This window comes from Monopterus albus, unplaced genomic scaffold (assembly GCF_001952655.1).
Source record: "Monopterus albus unplaced genomic scaffold, M_albus_1.0 scaffold197.1, whole genome shotgun sequence".
In the NCBI taxonomy this organism is placed as follows: Eukaryota; Metazoa; Chordata; class Actinopteri; order Synbranchiformes; family Synbranchidae; genus Monopterus; species Monopterus albus.
This window is the reverse complement of record NW_018128077.1, coordinates 707,427-728,988: the sequence shown is the minus strand read 5'-3', so window position 1 is coordinate 728,988 and position 21,562 is coordinate 707,427. Positions and strand designations below refer to the sequence as shown.

Here is a 21,562-nt window from a genome sequence, read left to right as displayed (position 1 = left end):
CGTTCAAAGCCTCTGAGGACGAGCTGCAGGGTCAAGGGTTGTGTCCAAACCCCCAGCTCAGAGAGGGGGTTAATTGGTGTATGCGTGTGTGTGTGCGTGTATGCTTGAGAGCAACAGGGAGAGAGTGAAATGACTCATGCTGATCACAGGGACAAAAGAAACTCTCTTTTTTCTTCACTTTCTGTTTCTTTCCTCATCTGTGGGAGGAGGTCAAAGGACGACCTGCAGAAAGCAGTGTGTAAGTAGGGCTGCGTTTCATTCCAAAATGTTAAAATACCTTGACTTTTATACTGGTTCCTAAACAATATCCTTTTCCATACCAATTATATAAAATAAATTTTAACACATGCACACAAAAAACATACATTGCACATTTTGGTAAGGATCATTAGTTTTATTTTTCAATTCCTTGGCATTTTTGTGCACTCAAAGCTGTCTCCTAACATAAAAAGTAAACCTGTTTACCACACAAATCCTCTTAAACAAATGACATTATAAGTAACAAAAGGTATCTGGAAAAAGAGAATTCTACCTGTTGACACTTTTTTGAGTTTCAGCAAAAATATCACGATAATGTGGATTTTTCTCAGTAGTTTTCACGGTGGAACGCCATGCAGCGACCTGCTTTTCATGAAGTGAAGTGATTAAATTCAACAGTCATTACTCTTCTGGAGGAAGGAAGGAGGGAACTGGTGAGGAAAAAAGGAAGGAAATCATGACATGAAAGAGGATCGGGGTTTGGCTCATGATGCAAAGTAAATCCTCTACAATCCATCTTTCTTGCGGGTTTGTGTTTGTATAAGAATGGGGTTTTCTTGAATGAGTGACATCCTCAGATGTGTGCATTTGTGTGTGTGTGTGTGTGTGTGTGTGTGGACAGGTGAGAGATGATATTAGGCAATGGGAGTGAGACAGTGGGTTTTCCAAATCTTTGTATGCGACAACCTCCGGAAATGTGCGGATACCAGAACAAAGGTGCGGTAAAGCCTACTAACTACCAGCACTAAAGAAAGAGAGAGAGAGAGAGAGAAAGGCTGAAAAATGGGGGTGGGGAGGAAGGCTTAAATTGAATCAGGACAAAGGAAAAAACAGAGAGAAAGACTTTTAAATACAGGGAGAAGGGGTGAGGAGAGAGAGGGAACAGGTTTGTTTATATGAGTTAGGTTTTCCCATCCTTTTGGCAAGAGCTTTTCGGGATGAAAAGAGGAGGCGGAGATATTAGGAAGAGGAAGGGTTTGGATGAGGGGACAGGGAGGAGGAATAGGAAACTGAGCTAATCCTATTAATAACAATAGGGTGACTGGTACAGAGGTGAACCTGTGTGGAGCTGGCATGTGCTTAGAGTTTCACACTTGCTGGCTCACTCCCACAACAGGTGCATTTCCATCCACCTGCAGTAATGCGGTCTCTGTACCGGTCTGTTGTGGTGAAGAAGGAGCTGAGTCATAAGACGAAGCTCTCAATTTACCGGTCAACCTATGTTCCTACCCTCACCTATAGCCATAAACTTTGGATCATGACCGAAAGAATGAGATCACGGATACAAGTGGCAGAAATGAGTTTCCTCCAGAGACTGGCTGGGTGCACCCTTAGGTGCTCAGTCACCCATGAGGAGCTCGGAGTAAAGCAGCTGCTTCTCCATGTTGAGCGGAACCAGTTGAGGTGGCTTGGGCACCTGTTTAGGATGCTCCCTGGACGCCTCCCTGGAGAGGTATTCCAGGTGTGTCCCTCCGGGAGAAGGCCTCTGGGCAGACCCAGGACACGTTGGAGAGACTGTCTCCCAGCTGGCCTGGGAACGCCTTGGGGTTCCTCCTGAGGAGCACGAGGTGTGTAGGCAGAGGGAAGTTTCGGAGGTTCTGCTCAAGCTATTGCCCCTGCGACCCGGTCTTGGATGAAGCGGATGAAGATGGATGGATGGATAAAAACCCTCAGTGGAGACATCAACAATTTTAAAAAAGGAAGAATTAGTGTCACCATCTGTTCATTTCCATGAAGCAAACTCCTAATATACAGTATATCACTCAATATCAAAGACCGTCTGGAGAGAAACCTCTCTTTGTAACGTCCATCCTCTTTAGCTTTTTTATTGCTGCAGGCTAATAATAGAATGTGCTTGTTAAAGACTCAGACATCCCTGCACCTCTAATTATCTAATACGCAGGCATGCTGCAATTATAATGTGATGCTGTACCACAGCATGTCAGGCTGGAAGGAGGAATAAGGAAGGAAGGAAGGAAGCATGGAAGGAAAGGAAAGAAAATAAAGTCAGAGACAAAGAAAGAAAGTACTGCATGGAAGGATGCAAGTAATGTGATAAATATACTGGTGAGAGATTTCAGATTAAGATTTTGTTACTGTGGAGGAAAGGCTGACCTCTAGTCACAAGTGTGGAGTGGTTTCATCTTGTAACACTGTAATTACACACATATACAGCCACACACACATACACACAAAGGTTTAATAAAACCCCAGCTTGTATATGTAGGCCAGTTGTCTCACATCACTGTGTTGATGTTATAAACCCTGATACTGACATGAGAATTCCCAAAAAGCCTTCATCTTCTTATATAATGTCAGTTTTACATGATGTAGCTAATTTAACTGGTATCTCTGTATAATATGGATGGACTCAGAAACAAACGTTTGAAATGGTTTATGTAAAATCTGAGGTTTATTTGGAAAGGTTTAGAAGGTTTGCATTGTCTGTCTTGATGTCACTTTTTTTTTTGGCCTGAGTCACATTGAGAAATACAAAAATGTCCCTTTTATATGAAGAGAATATGTAATGATAAGAACTTTGTTAAAGGGTTGGTTATTGATGCTCAAAGCCATTTACTAAAAAGAACTATTTTGCAGACCTCACTGAAATCTTGATTCCATTAGATCCCTCTGTAAGCAACCTTTGGTGCTGATTTATTTCCATATCTCAATAAAATCAGTGAGCGCATACCATAAATTTACTTGAGTTATTATTCATCCATCAGCATGAACATAACACCATTAAAGAGGAAGTTTAACGTTACACTGTCATAAAGCTGGGGGACTTTGGAGAGACAGATTTAAAAAGAACTGAACATTGAAGCAGATGTATAGAGAGATCCTACAGTACATTCTCCATTATGCAGCTTGACAGCATGAATCAGATACTCCTTGGCTTGTAAACACCACCATTTTTCAAGCACTGTACCACAGTTTGTAGGTGATACCGGCTCTCTCCTAAAGTGTTGTAGGCTTCAAGTACAAACTGTGATTACTGAAGTGATAACACTTAAGTCATTTTTCCCCCAGAGCCACACAACACATTAAACAACTGTTTGTACAGGCTAAGTCAAATCTCACTGTGTAGTAGGCAGACCTATAAAATGTAAAGTCGGTGGAGTTCCCCTCTATTTTCAGTCAAATTCGCATTGTTCTGATGTTCTACAGTGCTGTGCAATGATAATGCATCTCTGCTAATCGAGTTTTATAATGTACAAAAATGATTTCTTAGAAATGTAAGAAAAACACATGAACAAATCTAAACTACAGCATGAATCTGACAATGGTTAGAAAACTTTGAAGGAGCTAAATGTTATGGGATGGTATGGAACAGGCATCTATAACGTATCTCCACAATATTCACTTTTTTGTCTCCCTTCCTCCGTCATCATTTTTGGCTCTGATCTGAGCTACTGCAGATTCCTGTAGAAAAACAAGAGAAGAATCAAATGTTGTTTGCCAGATTAGTTTTTTCCTGTTCACTGTCCTCTGACTTCAACCACCAGAAGCATAAAGTCTCCAAAATCCAAACAAATATTGTGTTAAAGCTTCACTTAGCACACACAGTATTCCCTTTTTATTTTAAATTCTACTCAGAGTATAATTTAACATAGAAAAGCAATTTCAGCATTTAACAATCAGAGACATAATTACATCATAATGTTAACTAAGAGTCCCAGATATTTACGAGCATAAGAACACAGATATACTCTAATTGTTATAGTCTTACACGCATGCTGTGCCCACAAAAATCAGTCAAAATATCCTAAGGCTCAAAAAACAGCAGGAAGTGTGCAGGTCACAAACACACATACATTCAAACACACTCAATGCATGAGCCTCAACTAATGACAGGTCCCATGTGTATTGTAGTTTTCCCTGAGATTTCCCTGTAAGTGGAGCCAGATTTTCCTCAGCACAGGCTCTGATTAGCTCCTACCGTGAGCACATCTGCACTCTGCCCTGTGCTCCACGTCTCTGAGCAGCTGCTGAACACCAGGGTAAAGACACAACACACAGTAATCACCACACACAGTAATCACCAGCCAAACCCACAGCAAATCACTCTCTACGGCCGAGTGGACAAGCTGTTGAGCGACAGGCTGCACCCAGCATCTGCTGGCCATGTGTGCCTCTTGTTTGGTGGATTTATTGTGCTTCAGGCAGCATGGCAGAAACTTTGTGGTCTTTAGAGGAGAATTTTGCAGATATGATCATAGTAATCACACCTCTGTGCTTTATAAACTTTAGATGTCCTTATTGCACTACTGTTTGTAGTCATCCCACCATCAACATCATTTAAGGAAAGTTCTCTCATTGCAGCTCAGCACCCAGAACTGAGGTTTACCTCAAGATTTTAATTTTAACATGTGGTTTTAAAAGTTGTATATTAGAACTCTTGATTTCCAGTTTTTAAAGATGCTCTGGTCATAAGTCTGTATTTTCCCAGGGTCAACGCAAAGGTCAGACAGACTATTAAAAAGCTGTTTCACATTGATCTCTTGAAGAATGTTAGTAAATCTTCATTATTTGGTGTTGATCCACCTGAATTACATTGTTGACCTCCTGCTGGACCTCCTGCAGTTCGCCTACCGGGCAAACAGGTTAGTGGACGATGCAGTCAATATGGCACTGCATTACATCCTGCAACATCTCAACTCCCCAGGGACCTATACACAGGTCTTCTTTGTGGGCTTTAGTTTGGCTTTTAACACCAGACAACCTCCATTCAAAACTGACCCAGCTCACTGACAGACAAGAAGCTGGGGGAAACCACATCCAGCACCCAGGCTATCAGCATAAGAACCTCCCTGGGATGTGTGCTCTCCCTGCTTCTGTTCTCCCTCTACACCAATGGCTGCACCTCAGAGAACCCCTCTGTTAAACTCCTGAAGTTCACTGATGACACAACGGTCATCTGTCTCATCCGAGACGGTGACGATTTGGCCTACAGATGGGAGGTTGAACAACTTGCCCTGTGGTGTGGCTGTAACAACCTGAAGCTGAACACGCTCAAAACAGTGGAGATGACAGTTGACTTTAGGAAGACCCCCCTACCCCAGGAGCTGCTGATACAGTTCTACAGAGGAATTATCAAGTCTGTTCTCTGCTCATCCATGACTGTCTGGTTTGGTTCAGCAACCAAACAGGACCAGACTCCAGCGGACAGTCAGGACTGCAGAAAGAATCATCAGTGCCTGCCCTCCATGGAGGACCTGTACACCGCAAGGCTCAAAAGGAGGGTGGAGAGGATCACTGCAGACCCCTCACACCTTGGACACAATCTGTTTGAACTCCTCCCCTCTGGATGGTGTTACAGGTCACAGTGGACCAAGAAAACCAGGCACAAGGACAGTTTCTTTCCCCAGGTCGTCACTTTGATGAACACTTAACCCATGACTGTATAACAGAACAACTGTCAGTGCAATACCTGTGTACCAATAAACTGTATATATACAGTGGGTATGGAAAGTATTCAGACCCCCTTAAATTTTTCACTCTTGTGATATTTCAGTTTTTCTTTTTTAATAAATCTGCAAAAATGTCAAAAATTCTGTGTTTTTCTGTCAATATGGGGTGTGTACATTAATGAGGGAAAAAATGAACTTAAATGATTTTAGCATATGGCTGCAATATAACAAAGAGTGAAAACATTCTTTTTCTTTTCTTGCTCTCTCCATCTTGACTTGTTTACTCGTTGCCCTACAGAAGAACATTGTACAGACACACAGAGAGCCATTGCACTGAAGTAAAATTCCTCGTGTGTCCAACACACCTGGCCAGTAAAACTGATTCTGATCTGCAGACGTGAATGAAGGCAGGGAAGAAAAAGGATGGGCACTAAATGTCCTTCATGTGTCTGCTGTGCCACTCAGATAAGAACAATCATTGTTCTGTGCAAGTCTCTAACCAGCTCCACTTCTCCACTGAACACCTGTTGCTAATGGTGCTTGGTTTCAGTGGAATGATTCAGACATCTCTGGGGCAGAACAAGAGTGTTAGCCAGCTGCTGTTAATGGACAGCGTCTGGCCTTGCTCAGTGAAACCGGCTGCCTATTAGACAGCCAGCCAGGCAGGCCGTCTGAACTCAGAAACAGCTGAGGAAGAGTCAAAAAACATGTCAAAAAACCATCCAAATAGATAATGAATATATGGAAGCTGACAAGTAGACGTAGGGTTTTTAAATACATGAATGATTTTCAACCACATTTGTGCCATCAGGGTCTTTGATATGAATTTACTATTTAATGTAAATCCTTGAAATCATATTGTATTGCACATATCATTCAAAAAGGTCTTATAAAATGTGCACCAAAAAGGTAAAAGTAAAACAACTTAAAACTTAACAGTTAATGGATAATACTGTGATGTGGTAGAATACAGTAAACATACTGTTGTCCACATGTAGGCTGTTGCAGAGACTAGGGGCTTTAAAACTAAATCCAACACCACTGTAGTCTTTAGAGCACAGTGATCTTTTTGATGAGATTCAGATGAAGATTAATTTTACAGATCACTTATAGCCAGTGGATATATTTTAGTACAGTATGTGAGTGATGTGTTCACTTAGTTTTGTTTTGGGGGAATTCTTTTTGCAGTATCTTTTTTAGGAACCCTGTGAACCAAACACTACAGTAACTGAGAGTAATAGTAATCCAAGTAATACTGAATGTAATAGTTATACCATGAGAGAAAAGGTGTGTTCTTGCTAGACTTAAAACAAACAACAACAAATATTTAAAAAAAAAACTGTGGGACCAGGACTCAACTGTGGGGCATACCATAAAGATTGATTTATGATTCTGCGTTGAATCTACTGTATGTAGAGCCTGCACTGTAGGCTATGCAAGTGCCCTACAGTGTTGTGAGCATTTATACTTGTGTGCTCGTGTTTCTGCATCACTCTGCACCACCAAAACGCTAGTTGTCAGGGGTGTGTTTATGCCACTGTGTTGTGTTTCTTCACCATCTAGAAACAATGGCAACTGAAAAAGAGTGGATAATGTTGGAGGTAAAACTAATAGATGTTGAACAGCAGTTACTTTTTCTGAAATTACTGCAACACAGATGAGAAAGAAGCTGTTGAAGGAGATGGTTTATACAACCGTTGAACTGACTGAGGCAGAACAAGGGGGATTTTCTGTGCTTGTCCAGCCACTGAGAGACATGAATGAGGAAATGCGATTGAACCAACCACAGTTGGTCAGGACTAGTTTTTTTAACAATGAAAATAATCCTACTAGAATTGTATGAGCCTTCTCCAGCTGAGGGCCTGTAGTCTTGACACCGCCTTTCACTCCACCAGCGACTGCACTGCTTTGGACACCAACTTCTCATTTTCTAAAATGATACATGACATTAAAGTCAGCGGCCATTTTTAAACTCGGCCCTGAGTTCTGATTAAGGAAGGGAGAATGAAAGGAGTGCAGAAGGTGAACTGCAGGGCAGAGGGGAGTCAGAGCTTCTAAGAGAGGTGCGGCAGACAAAAGAGAAAAGAGATGTGAGTTGAGAGCTGAGACTAATAAAGAGGCAAAGAGGGAGGAGAGCAGCTAGAGTAAGTGCTTGACTGTGGGAGTTGACCATCCATCAGTGAAGTACAAAGCAAATGGGACAGAGACAAAAAGGGAGAATGTAAACTAATTAGCTAGGATGAGTTAAAAATAAAAGACTGTTGACTTTTCTCTGCTGGGGATTTAAAGATGCTGTCTGATGGTGAGTGCTAAACATATCTGTGCTGCCTTTTGGTCCCACACACACACAGACCGGGTATGCAGCCTGTCTTAAAATGATGCTATTCCTGTCTGCTCACTGCCGTGGGTGAGCTGATGTTGGATCTGAGCATGCTGTTATTGAATATCTTGGCAGTGTGTTTTGTCCATTTTTATGCTGTTGTCACCTGCCTGAATAAATGTGTGCCCATGTGTGCTTTCTTGGTCAGTTGTTTGTTTGTTTGGCTTGGTAGATGTGGCAGCAAACTGTATCTCTCCAGCTGGTGCCAGTGGAATGTGTCATACTGATGCCACTTCCCCCTGACACCCCTACTCCCACCCACTATAACACAATACAGAGGAGCTAGAGGAGTTGGTTACTCTGACAAATTCAAAACCATAGATAATGGACATGTATTGGCTGAATGTATCAAAATTAGTGTTGTCAATCGATTAAAATATTTAATAGTCTGCGGTGAGCACAGCCATGTTTGTCTGTCCCAACGCCTCGTCCACTCCAGCTTCTCATTTTTGTCTGTCCCAATGCCTCGTCCACTCCAGCTTCTCATCTTCATGCAAGTTGTGTATCTTGGTTACAGTGGTGGCTCTTAAAGGTGATTCATATGTGCAGTCTTTGGATGCAATGCAAATTATTTCAAGCAGACCCTGGTCCTCCACAATGTTAATTGGCCTGCAACCTGTAGTCACCCATTTAACTGTCGCTGCTGAAAGTTTGTTGCTTGTAGAGTTGTCCAGGCATCTCTGCGTGTGCTTTAATCGTGTAGCAACAAAATTTGTGGCATTAAAAGGAATTTGAGTTAATGCATTATTATCGTGTTAACTTTGACAGCCCTAATCAAAATGAATTAGTACAGGTTACTTTGCTATCTCTGTCCTGCAGGGCATTGTATTTGTTTTCAGAGAACACACTGACCAGGCGTGGTCTGTTTCCCTGATTGTTAATCAAACTTTTTTTTTCTTCACTGTGTTTTATGGAAAAGATGTTTTTTGACTTAGCTGAGGAACTCTTTAAAATGTTCCTATGTACTGTACCTTATGCTTATTGAGAAAGTGGCCAAAAGCAGAGAGGAAAGTAAAGGTGGGGATGAAAACCACAAATAAAGGCAGGACAAGGCACAACTGAGGGCAAGGGGGCTCTGTAGCGTAATATGATGATTGTCGATCATATAATACTAATGGGATGCATGCAGGCTACAAGACACTAGGCAATCTGAATGGTGCATGGTGGAGGGCTACAGTGCATGGCCTGCTGTCACAGGCTAGTGGCAGTGCTTTGTGAACTGAGACATCCTCCATGCTGACACACAGCACCAAAGCCCCCTCTCTTCTCTCAGCTGTCAGCCTGCATTCCTCCCTGCTTCTCCATTTATGGATACAGAGAAAAGAAAGAGGAAAAGAAGACGGAAAGAAATCAACCATTATATAAGCTCTGTCCCCAAAGCAATGTACAACACTTAGAGGGAAGGAGAGTTGCTTCAAACGTTCCCTCAGCTGTCAGCTGCCTGCCCACTTTTCACTGCATGCTGATTTAGAAAACCACCGCAGTCCTTGATAAAACAAACAAAAATAAATGAATGAATAAAAATGTTGGTTTTAATCATAATTTAAAACTATAAGGCTGCAGTTAATGAATACTTTAATTACTTCTATTTCCTATAATTTAAAGGCGTGTGTTCAGGGACTATAAGCTTGTAAACTAAGGGTTGTATACACACTATTGTTTTATATGTCTGTATTGTTCATGTCATACAATTGGTTCTTTTCTGCCTCTTTGATATGTGTTGCCGTCTCTTCATTTCACCCCTTTTCTACAACTTCATTTTCTGTCTACAGCTCCTGCAAGTCATGGGAGTTGCAAAAGCATTTAATACTTTAATGTTCTTTGAATACAAGCATCCACCAAGTGATCGATACAACCCTCCATTTATCTTTCCTTCATACTATCCCCCCACCCACCCACTATGCTGTGCTTGCTTTGCTGGTTTACATCATGGCAGCAGTAGCCTGATCACTGTCAGGTATACAACCCATGAATGTTGTGACATCACCCTGTCAGGCCTCTTACAGCTTCAGTGTGATAAAAACAAGAAATGCATGATCACCTACACAGTTTATTTGATCAGTCAAAAGACATTTGGATGGGAGAGTTGTTCTGGGTTGTTGTACACATCATTAGCATAACAATAGCCGCTAAAAGTAAAAATGCATACATCTGTGTGTGAAAACTGAAGTGATGTGGTGAAAAATGCCTGAATTTGTCTACTGTGTAATAATACACTCTAAATATCTTGTTTTCATGACACAGCGGTTCTGTCAGCGCAGCTTGTCTTGTGAGCAGAAGACTGTGTAGTTTTTCACATACACACACACCCAAACACACCCAAAGATAAAAGTCGACAAGAAGCCTGTTGATTATAAGACACATCAGACGTCTGCTTCACTCCTCTAGCCTCCCTGGTCTTTCTCACACACACAGGCCTTTGAGCGCATGCCAGAACAGATATCAAGTTGTGCCTGGATGGCTCTGTACAAAGGCTCTGTCTCTTTCACACTCCGCTCTTTCTCTCATTGATCTGACCTGCTCTGTTTGTGTTTTTTCATGCTCTCTTCCTCTGTCTCACAACAGGATAAGGGAATGACCTCATGCATATTATGTCAGTTGTTGTCTTGGCCAATAATGATAAACGCTAAGCAGCTCAAAATGTTACCTTTTACTCAAACAGATCCTCTAATAGGTGTCTTTTGTGCAGACAATAAGTGCATGCTTGATGCTTAAATGAGCTTGTGTGCAAGGTTATGTGCAGTTGGATTGTCAGTGCCAAATGAATCCTGCGTTATAATCCTGTAATTATGAATGAGTGTGCCTGTGTGTGTGCATCCATGCACAGCTGCACACGGGGGTCTCCAAACTGTAGGTGTTTGTGACCTACAGCATGTTAACCTTGGCTGGCACCAAACCTGAGACTTGTCCAGATGCCAGGCAAACACAGGTTTCCTCTGTGTCAAGATTATGTATACGTTTTAGTTGCCCTGTGAAATCCTCCTCTGCATTATTCCCAAAAGGCTCCCATATCTACAGCTGGCCTCAAAGCAGTGGCAGGCCTTGACAATGCACTATCAGTGACCTGCAGAGAGAGACCAGGCTCTGGCAGGTATGGCAACGAGTCTCGCTTAAAAAGTTGTGAAATTTAAACTGACTGAATTTGCCATGGCAAATTGTGTTTGCCAGGAAAACACAACATGTTGTGCTGCTGTGTAAAATTGCTTCTTCACAGAAAATATGGGTTACTTTATTAAAGATCTGGGACTGTGGGGAGTGATAATCTAGAACTTTAACAAGGCTTTTTAAGATGCCACAAAAAACTGTTTTTGTGCAAGCACTTTAATTTAGCACATGTTGTGGACAGATCATATACTGACAGCAGCACCTCTGGGTCTCCTCATGCCAGTTTCTTTATACACACACACAGACAAAGGTCCCAGAGGCATGTAGGAGGGGAAATTCTCATCAAGATGTCCAGTGGAATGTATGACGGCTGCTGCCAGTTGTCAGGAAGGTTTATAAGGTTTATTTTAACTCCCACACATAGCACGGCTACTTTGTCACCCCAATGTGCCAGTGGTGAAAGACACAAGCTGTTTCTCTACTCCATGAAGACTGTACAAAAACATGTTTTTGGTTATTTTATGTCATGTCTTCATCTAGAACATTTAGCTATATGAGTAAATAATCATTTATTCATTTTTAAGATCTTATACTTCCAGATATTGCTGGTGTTAGCCGACCTCTATATGACCCGTCTTGGTTAGTTTCCAGACTGACACTGTAGCTGGGGCCTCTTGTCACTTTTTTGGAATCCCTGCTGACAGGGATTGTAGAGTTGTCTTTAGATAACCCCACTCCCATCAGATATTGTACATACAATCACTCTTGATCAAGCAGTAGTGGTCTGGTTATGGAGGCCCTTCATACCCTGCAACCCATGACCTTTGTGACTGTTATTCCTATACAAAACATATGGAGAAAAAATATGATAACTCACCAAAGACTTTCCTTCTGATAGCTATGAAAATGATAACATTTAAAAATGGATTTTATTATTTTGTTCATAATGCCTAAATTTGGTATTGTAATTAGTGGATCATCAAATATATACAATCCAGGCTTAAAATCAAAATTATAACTTGAACAATCACACATTCATTTATGGAAGTCTTAAAGGGCATTACCAAAGCATATGTTGTATCAGATATTACCAGCTAACTGCATTACCTGAGGTTAAGTCTAAACATTTTGTATGAGACAGTTTAGAATCTAGAATGGAAACAATTGCATTTTTAAATATAAAGGTGTGTTTATTTTATATGTTTTTGATATTTTGCAGTCTCCATCTGCAAATGAAGGACCTAAATCTCTCTCCCATGTTATCTTGACACTATCAGGTTTTATCAGTACAAGGGCATATTGTAGAACTGAATAAGCCTCATTAAGTTTGGTGTCCCTTGCCACTTGAGAGCTGATTATAAGTACAGTGCATTGACTGTATATAAAAGCTGGATAAACCCACTGTGACATCACCCACTGGTTTTCTGAAGAGCCATATTGGTAGTGCTTCACTCCGCCTGCTACAGTTAATATGAAAATGGGCAAAGAGGTGGAGCATGTGTGGAGCTTTCTAGACAGCTGGCAGCCAGCCACCTTTGGTGTAACCCTCCCACCTGTCACTCACAGTGGCTCTTAATTATGCATAACCTTTAGTCTCAATATACTTTAAACGGGCAAGTTACAAAAAGATTCAGCCCCTGTACAGTTGTCATGGAAGGGGCAATTAGCTATAGAGATCAAAGCTGTTTTTGGTACAAGGCTGTAAATATGTTTATTTCTGCTGTAAAGTTGGACATTTTAAAATGGGAGTCTCTGGAGATTGACTCACTTTTGAAGGCTGCCTCAAGTGGTCATTCAAGGAACTGCATGTTTTGGCACTTCTGCATTGGCTTCATTTCTCAGCCTTGGAAGTTGCCACTTGGTACAGTGTTTGAGCTGGCTTTAAAGAGTAACGTAACACCAGATTACAAATCAGAGTTTTGCTCACAGTTGCTGACCGCACACTGCCTCACTGGGTGGTGTGGTTGGGTGTGGTTACAAGTGTTCTTTGTTGAATCCCTGGGGTGGATTAAGAAGAAGAGTGACGACATCTCAGTTGATTCTATAAGGACCACTTAGTAATTCACATGATGGAGTTGGATATGGCATTACGCTTGGTGAGGTAGTGAGGGGTTACTGCGCATGTCTAGTAAGGGATTATTGCACAAGAGGTTATTGATAAATCCCCCCGTTCCCTACTGAAAATAGTGGACCTTATTCAACTGTTTGGAACAGTTTGAATCTACGAGTCACATGACCCACTACCGTTTTTGACCCCTTAGTGTCGCAGCTCTTCTATCTTAAGGGCTCTGACTGAACCTAACCACACCCACCATTAGGGATGTCACTGGGTCTTGAGGTACACCTGTACATCACTGCAGCAAGGTGAGAAGATAAACCACTGGAGGTCAGCAAAGACAAGATTTTTCAGGGGTTAAGTTACTCTTTTATTAATCTTACACAAAAGATACCTTAATTGTAAATTTGAGATAAATTGCCTCCATGTAAAATTGACCTCTTTTTCTACAGTCGCCCTAAATAATTCAAAGAGATTTCCCAGTTTTATCAACCCAGTCTTTCTAAAGAAATATTTTTGACTTTCCTCATTTGTGGCTTGTTTCAAAAGTACGTTATGCAGGACATTCATTTTAAAAACAGAGAAAAGGTTTTTCCAGACATCCTGTCGGTGTGATATGGCAGGATATAACTGAGGATCTTTTAAACAGAGATAGAGAGAAAACGAGGGAGGGAGGGAGGCGTTCTTGTGCTGCCAACATCCATTTTGTTATTTTTTCAAGAGTGAAAGCACAATCATAAAATTGTACCTCTTGTCAGCTGGGATCTGAATCTTTCCAAAAGTGCAATCTCAGGTGTTTTCTATTCCAAAACCCCAAAAAGACAAATTTCTAATTAAACTAAATAATTTATAGATATAAGACTGATATAGACTATTGTATGAAAATAATGAGATATAAATTATTGCTGTAAATTCCCCCTACAGATATTCAGCATTTGCCTCTTTCTATACCTGTTTATTCCCTTGATATCTTTGTGCGAAATGTGAAATGCAGACTCAGACTTACTGGTTTGTGTAAGAAAAATCCACACATGTAGTTCTTGAGTTTCCTGTAGTTTTACTTCCCATCCTTCACTCTTTTTCCTCAGGAAGTGATAAGAGCTTGGTTCTTTTTTTAGGACAGAAAGAAATGCACTGATTGGGTCCTCTACTGTATTTGCCAACATAAGCTCATGAATGGGTGCTCTATTAGAGCATAATGCCAATCTGCACAGCTTTCTTCCTGTTCACTGTAATTCATTTCCTGTCCACCACCCCCTCCAGTCCTAGCTGCTGCCGTTGGCCAGGAACCTGACCAGAGCCATGGCTGTGCACTTGGCAGCTGTTACCCAGCAACGGGGGACTTGCTAGTTGGACGAGAGAAGTACCTGAAGGCCTCGTCCACATGTGGGATGAGGAGAAAGGAGCCTTACTGCATTGTCAGTCATCTTCAGGTCTGTGCATGTGTGTGACTGAGTTAAACACATCCTTGATGTTAAGTAAAATTTGAATTTTGTGGTTCTGGGTTTCTCATGGACCCCTCAAGTTTTTTGACTTTGACCATGATACAATGACCTTTTCAATTCCTTCTGCAGGATGAGAAGAAGTGCTTCGAATGTGATTCCAGACGGCCATATGACCCCGTCTACAACACCATCAATCACCGGATAGAGAATGTTATCGCCACCTTCAAACCTCACCGCAAGAAATCCTGGTGGCAGTCAGAAAATGGTGAGGAGACTTTGTAGTCACCTGTGTTCTGCACTGACACACAGTGACTTTACCAGAGTGCACAGTCACTGTTTGGTAAACAAACAAATACTAAAGGACTCCAGTGTCACAGCAAACAATATTTGGTGCCACTGTCCAATATAGAACAATTCATAAAGGGTTTAAAGCCAATAATTACTTCATTTTGCCTTATTGTTGTAATGGAACAGAGCAATGCACACAACTGTGGACAAAAGTGGCCTTTAGGAGGCAATGGTACATGTGACTGTGAGAAGAAATACACAACAGGCTGTGCGTTTGGGTGTATATTGTGTTTTGTGCTAAACAGTGAATATAAGCATGCTGACATGACATGCTAAAACTATAGCCCCTTTTCCGTCACCTGTTACTGGCTCAACTTGACTCGACTCTACTCGCCTTATTTGTTTTTCCATCAGTCAAATGTTGGGGATAGTACCTGGTACCTGGTACTGTTTTTGGTATCACATCCATCACAGATTCGAGTGAGCTGATTTGAAACCAAATGGTGATGTGTAAACACTGAATACTACCAATTGGTCAGAGAAATTCATCATTAATAAACTGCATTCCTGTCACAGATGAACCTGGATGTTTACATGTTGACATCAGTCGCTCATTCTTCATTCATTTATAACAGTAGCTGCCGCTTCTCTTACGAGTGTTATAGAGGGTAAAGGTTATGGTGACAGAGGCCTCGAGCTTCTGTTACTATATAATATAACTGTTATATTACATGAACCACCAAAAGCACCTGGTACTAAAAGCGAGTAGAGTCGAGTTGAGCCAGTACCAAATGGTGGAAAAGGAGCTTACGATACACCATAAATATGTACCAGTATTTTAGCATTTTCCCTGTGAGTATGTTAGCATACAAACCTTTGTTTAATTTAACTCTTCATTACATCTTTGTTGTGAGACAGAACTGAAATCTACTTTATGGTTATATAATAAACAACCATGCCTGGTCTTATACCTGTGCAGCCAACTGGTTGTCACACTAGTATCACACTGATATAGCCAGTTTTAGTTGTGTAATGTTCTGTGCAGCTTAACTCAGAGATACAGATGCTTGGCTATTGCTATTCCTAATGCCACATAGACATCAGGGATGTATAAATAAGCCCTATATACTTTCAAATTAATGCTGAGTTTTTGAGATAAGAAATCCTTCTAAAACAAAACTGAGTTTCTCAGCAATCTAAATGTCTAATACAGTGTGATCTTAGTTTTTATTTTCACGACTGCAGATTTGTTCTAAGCCTTGAATTAAAGCTACTGAAGTAATTGCTTTGAGTCTTGTCAAAGCTGGTTATATGACAAAATGGGAGTAGTGAAAATCAGTTGGCAAGCAGGGAAAAAATGCAGCTGTAGAGAAACTTTAAAAGTCTTAGGTTTGCTCACAAACATATACACACACACTGACCAGCTACAGCTGGGCGTAATAACAGAGTAGGTCCTGCTCTGGCATCTCACCAGAGAAAAAGAGAAAGTGGGGATGAGAGAGGAAGGAGAAACATCAATCAAGCTCTGATGGATAGATAACAGTGAAGGTCAAAGTATTTAAGCCTGAATGAGGGGCAGTAGTAAGGACAGGGAGCAGGACAAATTTTCTGTAATTTCAGCTGCATCTTCATCACAATGAGCGTCTGCAAAGCTCTGAGCAGTCACATTTCAGCTGTTTGTGAGCCATGTTACTGTAATGGAGTGCTGTAGATGAAACTGCTGTGCCCTCACTACCAGACCAAGAATAGACCAGAGGGAAACAGAAAGAGAATAAGGGGACAGGAAGTGAAGAGACTATTTTTACTCCTGGTTGCCACTTCTTTTCCATGGCAACATTATGACATTTCCATGATGGTGGTGGTTTCACTGTGCACAGTAGGCCTATTTGATATGGATTACAGTGGTTTGATTGTGTGTGTACTTATTTATTGGAGAGGCTGCTTCTTGGAATTGCATCTGATTATGTGCCAATGCATTTGAATATATTATGAGTTGCCCAAAAGTTACTCTAGTAGCAAGACTCCATATGTATCCTTTGAATTATCCTCTCACTCCTATGCTCTCTCTTTCTTCCTCTTTTGAACCTTTTCAAGCTGTCACTCCCTTCCTTATGTTTCTTTTCCATTTTTTCCTTCTTGTGCCTTGTCTACTGTGGATTTGTGGTTGGTTGTGCAAACGTCTGTGTCTCAATATTTGTTATCCCAGTTAGGAAACAAACCCATTAATTAGGTAATTGAACCAACTACAAAAAGGATCTGTTTACCTAGACACTTGGGCTCAGTGCTAAACCCGTAGCCTGTTTTAAGGCACATTTTTTATGGGCTACTGCAAATCCCTGGCTAACAAAAAACCACATGGCTAGACTTTCAAACCTGCATATATGTGTTAAGATATAGCACGTAACTTGTTCACCTTTGGTTGGACAAGTTTTAGTAATCATATTAGCAACCCTGTTGCAAAATATGCTTTAGTAAGTTAAACACTGAGCTAACAGTCACAACACTGCATGTCTCATGTTAAAAATATGAAAGTTAAGTTCATATTTTGCAAAAAAGTGATTATCTCTATAAGCCAAAGGAATTTGTGCCAACATACAGTATGTGTGAGAACATTATTGATATGTTTAAAAACAATGTTCCTCAAAGAAAGGTAGGAAGGGATTTTGATATGTCGCCCTCTATGGTGCAGAATATGATTAAAAGACTCAAGGAATCTGAACCTGATGACAGTGCTCTTTGATCCCTCAGACGACACTGCATCGAGAATCATCACTCTTCTATAACTGATATAACCATATGGGCTCAGGATTACTTTGGCACACCTGTGTTAGGCACTACAATATGTAGTTACATCCATAAATGCGGCTTCAAACTGTACTGTGCCAAAAGGAAGCCCTATGTCAACAGTATCCAGAAGCTTAGTCAACCACTCTGGACTCAGAGGCATCTGGGACGGACATCACACAGTGGAAATATGTGCCGTGGTCAGACGAATCAGTGTTTCAGGTCTATTTTGGAAGGAATAGACACCGTGTGCTCTGGGCCAAAGACAAAAAGGACCATCCAGACTGCTACCAGCAACTAGCCCAAAAGCCAGGGTTTGTCATGGTCTGGGGTTGTGTCAGTGCCCTTGGCAAAGGTAACTTACACGTATGTGATGGCGCCATTACTGCTGAAACATACATAGAGACTTTGGAGCAACATTTGCTGCCTTCAAGACAGCATCTCTTCCAGGGACACCTATGCATATTTTAACAAGGCCTGGAGGAAAAGGGTGTGAGTGCTGGACTGGCCTGCCTGCAGCCCTGACCTGTCCCCAATAGAGAATATGTAGCAAAGTGTCAGGTCCACTCTGCGCAACCTGCCTTTCTTTCTTTTCCGCTCTCTTGCTTTTCTTTTTTTTTGTGGGGGGATCCGTGTCTCAGCTGTGCCGCTTTGGTAATTAGTGACTCGTGGTTTGGATCGCACAGCTGAGACGCATTAGTTCATTAGTTCTTTTCTTATTTAAACCTAGGGCAGACGCTCCGTCGTCGCCAGAGCATTATGAAGAGTCAACTATACTAATGACATGGGTTTTTGTTATACATACGTTTACTTTCACGCTGACAGTTCCTGTGCGATTGATTGTTCTTGTACCATGGGTTTTGCCACAAGGTATGTGATTTATGCAACGCTGACAGATCCTGTGCGTTGCCAATATACATACGTGGTGTTCTTTTTGTTTGTGGCTGCTGTACGTATCTGACGGTGATCTTCCCAGCCGTGGGTACCTAACAGCTAGCGCTACACCTGCCATACCTGGAGTTCTTTGTTTTCTGCTACTCATCTGCTGGCCTTCTGTCTTCTTCTCTGCTCGTCCTGGTCTCCTCAACCATCTCCACCTTGCCCCTGGTTCAGTATTATTCATTGACTTTCTTATGTTGTTACTTTGTGTTCTTTTTCCAGTAAAACCACCATTTTTCCACTAGCACCTGGGTCAGCACACCTGAGTCCAACCCCAGTTCTCCCTCACCCTCCTGGTGAGGGGGACTAAACCATAACACAAAGACCCAGGACTGTTGAGCACCTTAAGACTTGTTTGTAGGAGGAATGGGACAAAATGCCACCTGACACATGTAATCACTTGGTGTCCTCTGTCCCTAAACATCTTTTAAGTGTTAAAATGCAACACCACACCGTGGTAAATGCTTTACTGTCCCAACTTTTTTTGGAATGTGTTGCAGCATCAGAATCGAATTGTGTGTGTTTTTCTTTTTACATAGAATAAAGTTGATGAGGTATCACATCAAATAATGTGCTGCTGTATTGTTATCAATGTAATACAGGACACAGATGATTTACACATCACTGCTTTCTGATTTGGGGTTGTACTTCAGATCACCAGTTTAAACACTGTTGGGTTATAGACTAGCGTTTCATGTGGTGCAGTTTTTATGTATTAGTAAGCAGGAATTGGAAAGTCCTCTTGGCTTTGTACTGGAACAAATGTTACAAAAGACTGAGAACAAGAGTGAAAGGGGTCTTCAGAGTAAAGTGGCCCAGAATATTTGGTGCTCTACAATTCAGGAAGTGTGTGAGCTTTTCCGGCTATATTTCTCCTGCCAAGATGTAATGGATTTTCCTTTCACAATGCCATTCTTCAAGCCAGAAGCATGATTGCTACTTCACTTACTGCTGCTAGCAGTAAGCTGTTATCCAGCTGTCAGAAATCAATAATAAAAATGGAAAATGAGTGCACACAGGTATTAATACAATCTATCCAACAGTCATTATCTATAAAGGAAAATGTTGCTTTTTGGTAAACTTAACATCTCTCTCTGTCACTGTCTCTGTGTCTCTCTCCCAGGAAAGTCAGATGTTTTTATCCAGCTGGACCTAGAAGCGGAGTTTCATTTCACTCATCTGATTATGACCTTCAAGGTTTAGTAAAAACTCTTGTCATCAGCTTACTGACCAAGTACATGACAATAATGACTTGTAGCTCAATTATTCTATGTAACAAAATGAACTTTAAAAGAAAACGTGTTGTAGAATTTTTGTTTGTGGCGTTCTTCTCTTGCAGACCTTTCGTCCGGCGGCCATGCTGATTGAACGTTCAGCAGATTTTGGTCGTTCCTGGCAGATCTACCGCTACTTTGCCCACGACTGCACTGCTGCCTTTCCTGGAGTCTCCCAGGGTTCATTGCGTAACATTAATGATGTCATCTGTGAGTCACGCTATTCTGACATTGAGCCATCAACAGAGGGAGAGGTGAGTGATTGATTAAAGGAATAACCCTAAAATTCCAGGTCAGATTAGTTGTGGAAGATAAACATTAAAACTTGGGAAATATGGTGAAGTAAAAAATGTGGTTTATCATGTTTACAGTTCTGTTTGTGTAAATTAAAGAAAAAGTAATTTAGCATGTTAATTAGTAAAATGTAGAGGTGAGGTGGGAAGATTATTTTAGACAGAGCCAGGCTGTTTCCTCTTTTCCAGTCTTTATGCTAAGCTAAACACCTGCTGCTCATATACTATGTAATGTGTGTGCATAATGTGTACTTCCTGGCCTAGGTCATCTACAGAGTGTTGGATCCAGCCATCAAGATTGAGGATCCGTACAGCCCAAACATCCAGAGTAGGTTACACTCTTATTTTTAACAGTGGGCTGACCGTACACTATGTCAACACGTTGGACATATACAGTGTTGTCTTGATGTAGGATCAGCTATTTTTGTTTGTTATTATCAATACCTATTAAATAATTTCACCCATATAGAGAACTTACTAATGTCCATGTTGGTATGTTAGTGTTACAGCGCAGTTAGAAGGCTACTTGATTTAAGGGGTTATAAAAGCTTAAGAGCTCTACAACATGTTGATAGCTAAGGCCAGTTTTAAAAGTAGGATCCTTTAGAAAATATAATTTAGAATTTAGAAAACATAAAATCATTGTGATGATGACTTAGACCAAGTCACTCTATTGAAAATCCCGCATAAGTGTCAAATCAAAACATAAAACTATGCAAAGACAGCCACATTTATCATGACACATCAACTCCAGTAGACACAATTAGCTCTTGTTTCTCAGCTGTGACACATCCCGTACAATAACAGATCCTCTCTCTCTGGGGTGTGAAACATGGCCCTGCTGCATGGAAGACATGGAGTGATGTGAAAAGCAGCTGTTCCTCTCCCACTCAGCCTTGCTGTTTAGACTGGCAGGACATGAGAGCTTTTCCCAGAAACCCAAGCTTGGTTTCCAGTGCATCAGCAGAGGCTGTTCTGTTCTGCTGTTACATATCTCACTTGAAGCGGCCCATGTGAAGACCGCTGAACCCCTCACAGCAGAACAATTCATATTTACTGTTTGCTGTTGTCAAGACAGTGAATCATCATGCAAAGTAGTTCTTTCATTGTGGCTTTTTTTGTTTTTGTTTCTGCATCAGAGTGAGAATGTGGGACTTTTACCCTGAGTTTAGCCTTCCAGGCAAAACTTCCTTTCAGTACATAGTCAGGGTAAATCCCAGTTCCCTTAATTACACCAACAGTTCCCTCATTTGCATATTTTCCTTGTCACTTAGTCTCACCTACATCAACTGTGAGGAATAAATGTGACTCAGTTCAGAACAAAAAGTG

At 41.2% G+C, this 21,562-nt stretch overlaps 1 protein-coding gene across 2 annotated transcripts in view; it reads left to right on the top strand.

Moving 5' to 3' along the window:
* The window catches only part of lamb2 (laminin, beta 2 (laminin S)), a 52,674-nt gene that overhangs the window by 2,793 nt on the left and 28,319 nt on the right, over positions 1–21,562 (top strand). For both annotated transcript variants that reach the window (XM_020617941.1, XM_020617940.1), the window contains exons 3-7: positions 14,474–14,643; positions 14,785–14,920; positions 19,790–19,863; positions 20,006–20,194; positions 20,498–20,561. In XM_020617941.1, the coding sequence (XP_020473597.1) occupies positions 14,474–14,643; positions 14,785–14,920; positions 19,790–19,863; positions 20,006–20,194; positions 20,498–20,561 (633 nt within the window). The remainder of the gene's footprint in view (positions 1–14,473; positions 14,644–14,784; positions 14,921–19,789; positions 19,864–20,005; positions 20,195–20,497; positions 20,562–21,562) is intronic.